A 14,282-nucleotide genomic window follows, 5' to 3' on the forward strand; every position below is an offset into this window, starting at 1 on the left:
CGAAGTGATACAAATAGTAATTTTCTATTTTCCCTTGAAAGTTATCCTGAGTACAAATATAAAAGAGACCCACACCAAAACAAAACAGAATAATGAATCTCCTTTACAGAGAAATAGAACAGGGGTAGTAACTAAAGAGAACTAACTATACCTTTCTTGAAAATAAAGAAAAGTTAACAGCATTTGAGGGGTATGCTTGTTTCATATTATTACTTACGTATTATTACTAGTGTGCTGTAAATGGAAAACACAAGCCATCTCTCTCTTGTGATATCTCAGCCCATAACCCAAACTATAGCACAATCTTCTAAAAAAAAAAAAAAAACCAAGTCTTAACCCAATCAGAAAGTAGTACATGGTGTCTGGGATACTACTGCACCAGAGGACGGCCATGTTTTGCTTGACAGGGTTCCCAGATGAGTATGACTGATGACTCTCTTCCAGGGCACACAGAACACCTTCTAGTACTGTGACAGCTATTAGTAGGAATGAAGCTTTCAAGTGAGTACCAGCTTGATTTCATCATGCTCTATAATTCACAATGTGGTGACTCTGGCAAGAGTTTTACTGTCAAGTTCGGGGGGGGGGGGGGGGTGGTAACCAAGAACAATGGCTATAATATCTGGGAGTGGGTGGGGGTGTCCTACAGCACCTCAGTGGACAACAGCTCCCAAAGCAGCAGCCTGATCCTGGCACTGAGCTTCTTTGTTAGCCAGTCAGGACATGGGACAGTGATTCCATTTTAGCTGCATGTGCTTGTGTGTGTTTTGAAAAGTCTTTAAACGTTATTTCCCCTCCCCATACTCCCTCCTCTACTATCTCTCTATTCCCAACCCATTTAAACCTTCCTGTTTCCTTATTCCCTTTTAACCCTTCACATCAATGGATGATATCTCTACTCCCTTCAAAGTGCCTCTCCAAAGCCTCTTAGTAATTTCCTGACCTCTATGGATATTCCAAATGAAACACACATACCTGATGATTCAAAGTGAACATCCATGTATGTGAGCACTTATGAAGTTTGTCTTTCTGGGTCTAGGTTATCTGACTCAGAATAACTGTTTCCAGCTGCATCTACTTACCTGCAAATTTTACTTTCTTAACAGCTGTATAATATTCCACTGGGTAAATAAGCCACAATTTTTATTATTCATTTATCAGCTGATTGTTATCTAGGCTGTTTCCATTTCCCGGCTATTATAAGTAGAACAACAATGTACAGGAGGTTGGTCTGATGCTGCTATGTATTCAAATGCTAAATACAGGCCCCCAAGATCTGGTTGCCCTCCACCCCTGACAAGGAGATCCTTCATCTACACTAAGTGATGTTATTTATATAGCACTGCTTCCCAAGTCAATATTAGGCTAAAGCCTATGATTAGGCAGTAGATAGGTGGATTCTCAGTTACCTGACTGGAGGTTGTAAGTAGAGACAGGGTTGGGCAAATGGGAGGGTCCAAGAGAGGAGGAAGCCATCAAGAGAGGAGATGGACCATGAGCACATGGCCAGGAGAAACAGCAAGTAACAAGGGACACATGGCTGGAATGTAAGTTACAACAGCTCCAAACCCGCCCAGTCTAGGCGTACGGCTTGTAAATAAAATGCCTGGACTGTGTGGTTCAGGTATATGGGCTGGCTAGAATATTTAATTCATTTTGCGACAATGAATATGAATGAGCAGGAAGCTCTAAGGTGGGCTACGGAGTCCTCTGAGTATATACCTATGATGGCTAATCTTGATTGCCTATTTGACTACGTTTGGAATCAACTAAAACCTATGCTACTAGACATACTGTGGAGGATTTCCCTGATTGATCATTTGGGATAAAAAGACCCACCATAAATCAGGGTCACACCTTCTGGTGGCAGCTGACATAAAAAAACACATACAAAAAAGAAAACCGTTTTGCCCTTATCTCACAGACAAGTTCATCTGCTAAAGCAGATCATATCAGAACATACTTCTTAAGGATTCCAACACAGAACAACTGAGACAGCCAGCCTTATGAACTGAGTGAATAACTACCGGATTCTTGGCCTTCCCATCAGGAATTAGCATTTGTGGGACTGACTGAACTACAATAACTCTGCATATATGTAACATTGTACAGCTGGGCCTTCACGTGGGACTCCTAATGTGGGGAGCTTGGGGCTGTCTCTGACTACACTGCCTGCCTTTCAACCCCATTCCCTAACTGGCTTGCCTCAGCTACCTCAATAGAAGATGAGTGTGGTCCTACTGCAATTGATTCAGCAAAGTTGGTTGATAGCTAAGGAAGGCCTCCCCTTTTCTGAGAAGAGGAAGAGGTATGGATGGGAACAGGGAGGGGAAGGACTGGGAGAACGGAAGGGAGGAGAAACTGAAGTCAGGACCACAATAATTATAACAAAAACTCTCAAAGAATGTAAATTTAAAAGTAAAAAATAATAAAGTCAAATCTATACATAGGGTACAGGTAGCAACTGATCTCACACGTCTCTCCTGAGAGAGGTCAGGCACCAATCTCACAGTGCTGCTCTAAAGCAGAGTCCAAACCCCAGGAGTTGCACCTAGAGCATCAGTTGTTACAGAAGACTCCAGACACATTTTCAAGCTCGCTCGCTTTAGACATTTTTGTGAAGCTATGAGAATACACTTACAACTCCACACAGAATAAACTGCTTCTCCCCATAATAAACATAAGAACTTACCTCCCATAATCGCAGTATATCTAGAAAACTAAATTCCCTTTTAAATCTGATTAAAAGCCATCTGAAGCAAAAATATAGATATCCAGAGTCCTGGGATTCTATACAGAAGAAAAAAAAATATGGTTTATTCTTATACTAATATGTCAAAAACCAAGAAACCTTCTTCAGCCTCAAATTTATCTATTCATTCTATGTTACTAGAAACCTTACATGTCTGAGTATATTCTATCAATTCAAGGAAGCAACTGAAATGTACAGAGTAATTTATTTTTTAAAATAAACAAAATATCTAACTGTATGAAGACAAAATTATACGAAGTAATCTGAACTCTTCTCCTCAAAATAATTCAGGCACTAGCACTGGAGCGTTTCTGTCTTTAAAGGTTGTTTTATGGGGCAAGGAGAGACTGCTCAGCAGTTCTAAGTACTTGTTGCTCTCACAGAGGATCTGGGTTCAATTCCCAACACCTACAAGGTGGCTCATTACCATCTATAACCCCAGCTCCACAGAATCAGACAGGCACACACGTAGTAAATGCATAGATACATGCAAGCCAAACATTCATACACAATAAAATAGCTTAAGTTGAAGAAAAGCTCCTTTACATTCTTAAAGGTGTTCTCCTACAACCTGCTGTGTACAGCCGCCTTCACTCAACTTACCTAAGTAGCTACAAAACCCACTGTCCAACAATCTGAGTAAGGTGCTCAGCTGGATTAACTGGGTCTTCATGCCTTGCATTTGTTCTTCAAAATTTTGATGCTTTAAAAGAAAATTATCACACAATATTAATAAGTATTTCAAAATACATGATTCTTGATAAGTAAATGTATAATCTAAGGATAAATGCCGGCCCTCTACTGCACTAGTAATGCCAAATACACACACAAGGAAAAGAAAACCTACAGCATCACTGAGAGAGAGAAGATACATACACTTGGTATAAAACCAGCTTTATTTTCTACCTGTATTTATTTGGTTTAGATAAAAACGAACACAGGGAACAGCAGCAGCAGACTGACCAACAGCCAACATTCTTCCTTATGCTGCATAAACTGTTTAGAAAAGGGAATACAAGCTCTGGGACATAACAGTTATCAAGCTGTTTATTAAATATTCCTTCAAATAAGTATATGGAACAAAACTAATTTTAAATTTAGAGCAAACCTCACTTGAAAGAACTAACTGCCCTTTAAGTTTCCTAAGGATAGGGAATTTGAGAAGTGAAGGCTGTGCTGTGACCACGGTAAAACAGGGTCCATCTTGCAGTCAGCTCTCTCACAACCACAAAGGCTGTAATGTAACACTGCTGCACACGAAATACAGAAGCAGATATGGAAATCCGTGTTGTATTAAACAAGACATTCTGCAATGTCATTGGAAAAAACGTAAGGTATGTGTGAGGTGACACTAGGCTTATATCTAAGTATTTACAAATATCACAGTATTAACTTTTTATATGATCAAACATCAACAGATATAGTCCACAAAGAAACAGTTCTTGGAAGTGAAAGGCTTGATAACTGATGTGGGTGAAGTGTTCAAACAGCCTTCAAGGTTGAGTAGGTTCCCTGACAACACTGAGATAGGTGACCAAAAGGCCCTAGAACAAATACCCACAAACCTCCTCAGGCATTCTGACCCTTGACCTCAGAGGCCTCAACTTGGCTCGGGTGAAAAGCCTCAGAACAACTTTCTCTTCACAACTTTCTCTTCAGTGAGTTAAGGAATCAGTTTAATAAATAAACTCAAGCCTCTAGTTCCTCAATTACCAGACTGCTATTGAGGAGGACAAAATTAATTCACTGAACCACATGAAATAAAAAAGCATCTGGAAAGTGATCAAATCCACTTTAAAAGAGTACTCATTCCTGAAGAAGAGACTTTTAACTGGATCTTGGGAACACAGGGAAAAGAAAATGAGAGGAAAAACCCATATAATAAAATAGATGATGACCTCAGTAAGGCTCATTATGTTGTTTCTAGTTTGCAAACATTCCATAAGACAAAGTTTATGTCTACATATTAGATGCAAAGATACCACTAAAATAAAACTATGGGCATTAGGTTCAGCAATTACAAAAACAGTAATAAAAAAAAGACAAAAATCAAAACCCTCATATTGAATAAAGTCATCAAAGAGTCAAGTGACAGTGAGTTAAGGCACAGGAAGCAATGGTAACACAAAACACAACCAGGCATGACGTTCTGACTGCCACACGCTGCCTTCCACAGAAACACTACGTTTTATAAAAACAATAGTAGCCTAAAAAGAGATGTTTTTAGAATAAAAACTAGATCACCAGACTCTCCTCTATGGAAAAGACAAGCATAGAACATTTGCTGTAAAATAGTTAAGAAATTGAAAATTAAGAATAGAAAAAACTGAAATTTCTTGGTACACAAAAATGAGAAAAACTGAATTACAGGTTATAGAGTAGTCTTTATGGATCAGACCTAAATACATGCACATGTGCACATGTTAACATTGGTTGTTTTGTTGAAATTATTACGAACAATAGGCACAGTGCGTTCACATCGATTGGAGGATATATACTGGAAGTACAACTAAAGACTAGGGAAAGATTCATGTATTTATTCTACAGAAACCTGCTGAACCACTTCACACAGAGCACTAGAAATACTCTTCCACCTACAGATAAAACAAATACATGAGCCCTTTACAAGAAATACACTAGCTCTAGTGAAAACAAGGTAAACAACAAAACCCGGGACAGTTTTTATGAAATTATCATTAGTTGTACAAATGTTTTATAACAAATGTCTCAGGTCTCTAGAGCATTTGGGAGAAATTGGAAATAAGGAGGTAGGAAAATCAGTCAATCATAAAGGTAGGGAAAATGGCTCTATGATGAAGTTACTGCAGCCAATAACCTTTCCAAATGATCCAAAAGCAATTCACAGCAAAGGACTAATTTAAACATGCACCAAGTTAACAGTATAAGCAACAATAAAAGAATACTTAAAAACTATAAATATTATCAAGTATATATGGAAAAGAACTAAAAGAGATAAAGATAAATTCAAAATATAGACAATAAGACTTAAGGAAACAGACAAACACAGAGAGAAAAATAGGCAAGAAGGAAGTACAGAACCAAGAAGATGTCCTCTGCAATTTCCCTCCTGAAACCTTGAGTTAAATACACCTCAGACACTACTGTAGGGGACTGCACAGCAGAGTCTTTATCCCACGTCAGCCAGCCAGTTCAGTATGTACCGCGGAGACTTTGCATCAAGTTTGTGTTGTGTTTTTTAACCAATGCAGTGATCTTTATGGTTAGGCCTTCACATTTCACATAAGCCTTTACCTACTCACGCCCTCCTCCACCCACCCACCTACTCAATCGTTTTCTAAATGCTGGGGAAGACCTTGCTACAGACCTGTTAATAGTGACTCTGTACTAATGTCTCAAAGATACAGTAACATGACAGATAAAATGTTGTGTGCCAATACATATATTTAGATACTGTTAGAGATGACATCCTTCCTAGAAAATATCAAGAAATGGATTGCTAAGAAAGTGCATTAAAGAGCACATATGGAGAAAAATCCAAGACAGCCACTGAAGGTCAGTAGACTAGCATAATGGTAAGCTTTGTTTCTGAAGCTCATATGAAGCTCACAAAACTGAACTCATCTACTCATCAATCAATACTCTATGGTGGCAAAACAGAAGCATTTGCTAATCCCAGTAATTATTACACTACCAACAGATATTATCCATTTTCATATTAAAAAGAATTCTAATATTTCTCCAGCCTATTAAAGGTTGTTAAAAAGAATTAAAACAAGATTATGAAGTAAACGTTTCAAGCTCCATCGTAGTAGCTAGATATTAAAGTCAATCTTATGTATTAATATGACTAAACTTTTCAGAGTCAGTCTGAACACAGGAAGGAATCCCTCAGCTTACCATCTGGTCCATGTAAGAGGCAAAGCACCAAAAGGCATCCACTTCATTTTCCATCACATACAAAAGGGGGGAAAGTAAGTCGCTCATTCCTTGTACATATCCTAAAAAGAAGAAGGGGAAAATCTCTGAAAACCTAAATTTCATGAAACCTTTTGTGCATATCATCACCATGTAGCTGAAAATTCCCTTTATATGAATTAAAAACTGACAGATACATTCATGAAGAAAACTAAAAAGGCATGACTCTAGTAAGTGTATGAGAGAGACAGGCTGCTCCTGAGTGGTGTGGTGAATGTGTTTTAATGCAGCTATCCCAGCAAGGACAGGTCACATCCTCATTTCCACACACAGGTGCCTCTCTCACAAAGCAGCCGCTTTAGACTGAGAGAGACTATCACAGAAATCCTCAACCTGGTCAAACAGAGCGGACAACTGACCATTGAGGTGCTCATCCCAAACAGTACACCTAGAACATAATCCCTTATGCTTAAGGCTCAGGGAACATGACTGAAAAGAGGACAGAAAGGTTCTAAAAGCCAGAGGACCAGGGAATCTTCTGCAAGACTTTGTCTTCTAGATGCAACAGGGAAGCTATACTCATGAAATCGACAATACGACTCTCACACAAGATCTCAACCATGACAGCACCAGCTGAGATGCTAAAGGAGGCAGTGTCACGCATGGATCCTATCTCTAGACAACAGGCAAACTACTACGGAGAGGTGGAGGATTAGTTTTCCATGGACTACCTCCTCCACTGCTATCTAATACCATGTAGTCGGCCCTAGACACACACACAAATGGACCAGGTTGCATTTATATATTCACTCATTCAATATATATCTATATATACATATATATAGTATAATTAAAGAAATATAGGCCATGATTTATAGAGGGTGCAAGGGGGAACAGAGGATTAGAGTGAGTAGAGGGAAGGGAAATGACATAATAATTTAATAAAAAATAGTTTTTTTAAAAAGATGTGTGAAAGCATCATACGAAAGAAGAGATGGAGAAATAACCCAGAAGACAGTGAAATGCACATATCCAAACAGGAACTGAAGAGAAAACAGGCAGGCAAGCAAAGAAACCCTCAAGGGGAAAAATTACTGAAATACCAGAAAGAAAGGTCACAAGGCCAGAGTGACCAGCGGCAACATACCACAAATACACTAGCAAAGCAGAACTGGAAAAGGTCACCACCTCAGCATGCACCACACTGGCTAAATCACAGAAACAACCACAAAACCTACTTTAAATAGTAATCACCAGTGCTCTTCTCTTCCCTTGGTACTGACTGACCAAGGCTAGCAACTGCATTTTATCCTACTATCCTAGCAGCTAAAGCTGTCTCTTAAACTACCTTTGCTCTCAGTCATGACCCTACAGTACTTGATTATGTGAACAAGTAGTTCACATATACTCCAGGAGAGCTGGCCCAGCCCCTCTGTAAGCTGCAGCACTTGAGAGAGTGGGCCCCATGACTCAACTGTGTAGCACAGGTGAGCCAGCCCCAGGGGCCTAAGAGTGGGAGCGCTGACCCTGCCGCCTGCCAGTGGTGGTGCTGGGTGGCCTAGCCGGAACAGTGCTGAGCACTCCCCCTGGTGGTGCAGATAAGTGAGAGCCTGGCAGGCAGACTACTCAGCTGCCACCCAGGACCAGATCCAGAGTCGGCCCAACCCTAAAATCATCATCTGTGAACTGCTGCGGCCTGTGAAAGGGCTAGTCCTGCTGATCCAAAGCTGCAGATCTCCACAATACAGTCAACACTGGGATAACTGAGAGAAGTGCCAGTGAGGATCCAGTACTGAGAGCCCTGAACACTGACTCACTGCAATGAACATTTCAGTGAAGCCTTGTAGACAGCGCGTACACTGTGACACACTGTACCACGGTACAGCTTCCATAACAACATGTTTTCTATGCTTTGTTTAGTGTGTGCGTGCATGTGTGTGTTATTTTGGAGAAGACCAAGAAATGAGTGAGACTATGGTGCATGAAGGGAAACTCACAAAGAATCAATAAAAGTCTAAAAAGAAAAGAGAAGAAAAAAAAAAAATCACACTTTTCCCTTAAAAACAAGGTGTTATTTTTGCTTTTCACATAGAAGTTTCTTTATTTCTACTCTATAAGCCCCTCAATAGTCTCATTTTATAAGTGGATTTTCAGACACAAGACTATTTATTATTTTACATTTTTCATATTCTGTCTGCATGTATATCTGTATGCCACTTGTATGCCTGGTATCAACAGAGGCCAGGGGCTAGGATTTGCTCTCTCAGAAGTGGAGTGACAGAAGGTTGTGAGCCACCATGCAGGTGTGAGGAATGGAACCTAAGTCTTTTATGAGTGCTAGGAATGAAGTCTGGGTCCTCTGGAAAGGCTACCAGTGTTCGTAACTGCTAAATCCCTCTCCAGCCCTCCACACCAAAATTAAAAAAAAAAAAAAAAAAAGAACATGCATTCACTACACCTGCTCACTTGTACTCCGGTGACTTTTGTACGTTTTACTGTTTTGTGATGGTATTAAGGGTCAGCATATGTTAGGTGAGTACTGTACCACTGAATTGCATCGCCAGTCCTTTTTTTTTTTTTTTTTTTTTTTTTCATTTTTATTTGGAGACACAGTCTCACTGAGTAGACAACCTTGAGCTTGCTTTGCAGTCCTAGAAGGCTTTGAACTTGCAATTCTCCTGCCTGTCTGCCTCTACCTCAAGAGTAACTACAACGTTATAGTCCAAGACACGTAAGCTTAGAACAAAGACTTCTTGACTGGTAACTTGGAAAGTATTCTTCAGCAAAATCCTTAGCAGGAAGGCCATTTAAAAAGTGTCTTTAAAAGGAAAGGACAGCACTATACAAGTTACAAATGGCTCATTCCTGTTCCTTTTTAACCAGGAAGAAAAACAAGCCTGAATCTCTTCAGAAACTCCACATCAAACACGCAGCACAGAAAGGCAGTCTGCGCTCTCTCACGTACTACCGCCTGATTCTATTGCCACAGTATGGCTCAGCTCTGCCTGTGGGAACATAAAGAACAGATCTCCTGGTTCCCACAGGAACCAGTTACAGGCAAAGACATTTACAAATATATATGTGTATGTGTGTGTGTGTGTGTGTGTGTGTGTCTACAGATTTATGTAAATGGCTTATAAATAACAAAAAGTTTTTAAAAAGTTAGATTAGACTATTATCATCAGAATTTTACCAATCTAACAACTGACAACAAAATAAAGGTCAATATTAAACAAAACCAATTAAAGAATGAAGGAAGTTTAATCCGACCTGAACCAAGTGTGAGGAGTATGACTGCTGGATCCGATGGCATACAATCTATGATAGAGAAATTTCAAACTGTGCTATTCAAAATATTTACACTGCGCCTTTTCTCGGGGGGGGGGGGGGACTATTAAGTTATGAAAAATAAAATTTTCTAAAAAGCTAATTTCATCCTTCAGGTCTTTGGCTCTCACATGAGATCCCCACCCTATTTCTTCTGTCAGTCTTGTGGGGTACGTGAGTGTGTGATCCCTGCTCAGGCAGGTGAAGCTGTCACTGCTACATGCACGTGCAGAGTCTGCACTGCTGCTGGCTGCACCTTCATCAGCAGTACCTTCATTTGTAAACTAGTTCCCTACACTTATCTTCACAGCTAACCTGTTTCACTGTGACCATCAGCAAAGTATACATTTTCTTCCCTGAAACCTTCAGTCTACTCAAAGGTCAACTTTTCAGATAACTAAAACTTATCTACTGGAGTATAAAATTTAAAAACTCTTATGGCAAAAAAAAAAAAAAAAAAAACCTCTTATGGCTAGAAATTATTTTTAAAAGCACTAGATACTGTAATGCTTTCTTGCACACAGTATATTATTGAATATTCAGGGTCATCTTTGTGAACAAAGTAGTAAAAGAAAAAAAAAAAAGAGGAGAAAAAAAAAAGCCCGGCTGCTTCCTAAGCATAGAACTGCGTTCTCTCAGTAAAACATATTCAGCCTTAAGTTTCCTGTCTTCTTTTCACCACTTTTACCTACTTTCTCAATAACAAGACTGAACTCAGTGAAGCTCTCGTCCTCTCTCGCCTGTGAGCTGAAAAGACAGATCCACATGACTGAACTTCCTGCCTCGGTTACAGGATCGTGAAGGACAGGAATGAGGCCCACTGGCTGCCAAACGGCTCTTTTAGTTTTTAAGAGACTAGAGTTATTTATGAGAACCTCAAGTGTGGACTGGAAAGGTTGATGTTGGTGCGGACAAATGGAGATAGCAAAGTGCAGAGTACAAAGCCATGTGGCTTCCTACCTCACAATCATCATCGGGAGAGAGTTCTCAAGAAAAAGGTCCTACTCTACAACGGTCCCATGTTAAAATGGCGATGGTTGGCGGGCTGACAGTATAGAGCTGTGGTCCTCAGCCTTCCTGATGCTGCAACCCTTACTACAGTTCCTCAGGGTGTGCTGACCCAACCAGAATTGGTTTTTGTTGCTATTTCATAACTGTGATTTTGCTACTGTTATGAATCATAATGTAAATATCTGATATGCAGGAAGATCCAAGACCTCCATAGGTTGAGAACTGCTAGTGTAAAAGGAAGAATGCCAGCCAGCAATGAAGATTAGAGTCTCTAACCCTCGGTCAATTATTTTCTTCTTATTCAACCTTGAATCACTTTCTGAACCAATAAACTTTACTGATAAAGTAGGACTGACAGCCTCACTTCACAAAAAGCCATTATTATAATTTAATATTCAAACCAAAGCAAGTATGACATCACGTAATAACCTCAAAGTCATTCCATATCCTTTCCATCATCCAGTATGACGCTCATGTAGGAACGGCGGGAAGGACTAGCTCTACTTTTGAATGTTATTTAGAGCTCTCTAATTTTCAATATACTACCATTGAAGAGCCTGATGTCTTGAGAACCATGACCAAGGGAATTACCAGAAATACAAACAATGAAGAGAATGTTACTTATAATTCAAGGGTCACTTGAGTTTAAACATGCTGAGTATCCAATCACCTACTCCTAAAGATACTCAAAGCTCTACTTACTATTTCTGACAGTCTGTATCTGGGAGCCACTCAAATGGTAGTAACTCAGGAACGAACATTAACTGCTCTTTATAATAAGCTGATGGTTAAGGAAAGAACCAGCTCAAGTCCTCTTGCTGCTTAAAAATACTGATTCCTTAATGCCCAGCATGGTGGCATATGCCTTTGATCCCAGTACTTCGGAAGCAAAGGCAGGTGGCTCACTACAAGTTCAAGGCTAAGGTTAACCTGATCTACATATCAAGTTCTAAGCCAGGCAGTGATACACAATAAGACTGTCTCAAAACAAAACCAGTATTATTTTGGTTCATCTATGTCGCCATGTGCTCCACCCCCACCCCTGACTGTCCGTTCCTGTGGTGGTTTGAATAGACACGCCCCCATAGACCCATGTGTTTGAATGCTTGACCCATATGGAATGGCACGATTAGGAAGTGTGGCCTTGCTAAAAGTGTGTCACGATGGGGAGGGCTTTGAGGTCTCCTATGCTCAAGCTACATGCAGTGTGACACGGCCTCCTTCTGCTGCCTTACAATCAAGATGTAGAGTTCTTGGCTGCTCCAGCACCAGGTCTGCCTGTGTACCGCCATGCTCCTAACCATGGTGATAATAGACTGAACCTCAGAACCTGTACACCAGCCCCAGTTAAATGTCTGCCTTTATAAGAGTTGCCTTGGTCATGGTGTCTCTTCACAGCGATGAAACCCTAACTAGACAACCCCTTTACGATTCCGCATTTCACATGCCAGTCCTATTAACTCATTTTTGGTAGGACCCACAGAATAATCCACACTACTCCTCTGAGAATTCTGATCAGTATTTTTCTCTGAAAGAATGAAAGCATCAACAATGGTTCTCAAGTTTTCTCCACAAACATATTGTAATGTCTTACCAATGCTTTTTAGGATACTCCTAACCTTCAGGAAATAACTAAGAGCTCCATTCATTACATACTTATGCCAAATAGTTCATCAAGGGCTCAAAGTTTCAGGGTTTCATATAGTTCAGCTTTTCAGATTAGAAATAAGTAAAGTTTGCTGGGAGGGAGCACGGGCTCCATCTGTACCCACTGATGACCAGCATGGGCTCAGCTGACCTGGCTGGATTCAGCCTGGAGGCTGGCGGCTCCCTCCCTCCCTCCCCACTCTGTAAACAGTGGAGACAACTTTCTCTATACACAAGAGATGGTTCTCCAGTGCAGGGGTCTGAGCAGCTTCACTCCCCTGCTAGAACCTCTAGATAAGCTCTCAAATCCAAAAAGGTAGGGAACGGAAAGACCCTGGTTCAAAGCATTCAGTAAGACGTACTTAACCTCGGCCTGTTTCTGTCCACTGAACAACAGAGCAGCTCTCAAGCACTGCCCCAGTTCTCAGAACTTCTCAAAGCTGGAAATGCACAGAATATCACCCTCTTCACCTGTACCCCTTAGTTTTTACACTTACTCATCACAGCAAGGCCAAACACGCAACCTTAAAAATAAGTAGCTTCATCAAAAGAAATGTCGCAAGCGATGGCCAAATCCCTAAACCTATTTCAGCTGACACAGTCATCACTATACAGGTATCACTATAATTCTCTCAAAAAGGTAGAATAACTCTACAGTACCCTGTGACTGCGGTGGCAACCGAGGGCTCACCTGTGGAGTCATAGCCTTATAGGCTTCTAAAGTAATTACCACTTCCAGGTCAGCTTATAAAATTCTAAGACAAGCACACAGAAGTCTTTATTTAAGTCAAGACACAGGGAACTCACCTAAATCAAAGTCATACATGCAGTAGGTCATCAAAATGTCGTGAAGCAGAATCAGCCCTGGGTTATCCTGGCCTTCATAAAACTTGTTTGTTCGATCTGTTCTGTTGACATCTTTCTCTAAAGAAGAAAATCACAGATTTAAAAAAATAGATTCTTATATAAAGAATCTATTTATCTAACAAGCACAGAATTTCTTATTAATTTCACGTCTGGTCAAGCTTTACTTAAGAAGTAATTCCTGGAGGACTGATTGCCGTGAAAAGCTGTCCTCTGGTCTCCACAGTGGCACTCTTGAGCACCCTTGGTCAGCTTTTCTTTACCCCAGTCCACAGCACTCCACCATGCGCTTGTCTCATCATCACAGAAACCTTTGCAATCCACCTGTCTGCTGCTGTCTCCTTAGAGAAGTCTGCCAAACCTGCATGTGCTTTGTCCAAGTTCTTTCCTGTTCCTCCTGAACTCAGGCTGATCTTGTCGCACCCAACAATCCACAAAACATTCCTTAAAATCAAACTCTCATCATCTCAGCATTGTCCACAGGGAAATTTGTCCTTGTCTTCTTGACAAATCAGCCCCTTCCTGAACCATGCTCATAGTCTTTTAGGAAACTATAGTCTTGTGCCATCCTTTCTTCTCTCTTGCCTGTTTCTTTTCCTGCTTTCTCCATAACGTCCCCACTTGTAAATGAAAGTACCTTAAGTACCTTCAGTCCTGGGGCCTCTTCTGCCCACACTGCCTGACCGGCAAGTGTTATCTAGTTTCCTAAATCACTATTTCAGTCTCTTACCCAGTATGTTAGTGACCCTAAACTTACCCCTCGCTCTTAACTCACCTAGAACTT

The 14,282-nt window shown here is 40.5% G+C and overlaps 1 protein-coding gene across 5 annotated transcripts in view; it reads right to left on the reverse strand.

Annotated features, from left to right (window-relative positions):
- The window catches only part of Tbc1d15 (TBC1 domain family member 15), a 54,435-nt gene that overhangs the window by 7,596 nt on the left and 32,557 nt on the right, over positions 1-14,282 (reverse strand). For 3 of the 5 annotated variants that reach the window (XM_076920242.1, XM_076920243.1, XM_076920246.1), the window contains 4 exons: positions 13,442-13,558; positions 6,632-6,732; positions 3,356-3,455; positions 2,693-2,790 (listed from right to left, as the gene is read on the reverse strand). In XM_076920242.1, the coding sequence (XP_076776357.1) occupies positions 2,693-2,790; positions 3,356-3,455; positions 6,632-6,732; positions 13,442-13,558 (416 nt within the window). The remainder of the gene's footprint in view (positions 1-2,692; positions 2,791-3,355; positions 3,456-6,631; positions 6,733-13,441; positions 13,559-14,282) is intronic. The other 2 variants (XM_076920245.1, XM_076920244.1) reach the window with 1 other exon arrangement.

Source organism: Arvicanthis niloticus, chromosome 22 (assembly GCF_011762505.2).
Source record: "Arvicanthis niloticus isolate mArvNil1 chromosome 22, mArvNil1.pat.X, whole genome shotgun sequence".
Taxonomy (NCBI): domain Eukaryota; kingdom Metazoa; phylum Chordata; class Mammalia; order Rodentia; family Muridae; genus Arvicanthis; species Arvicanthis niloticus.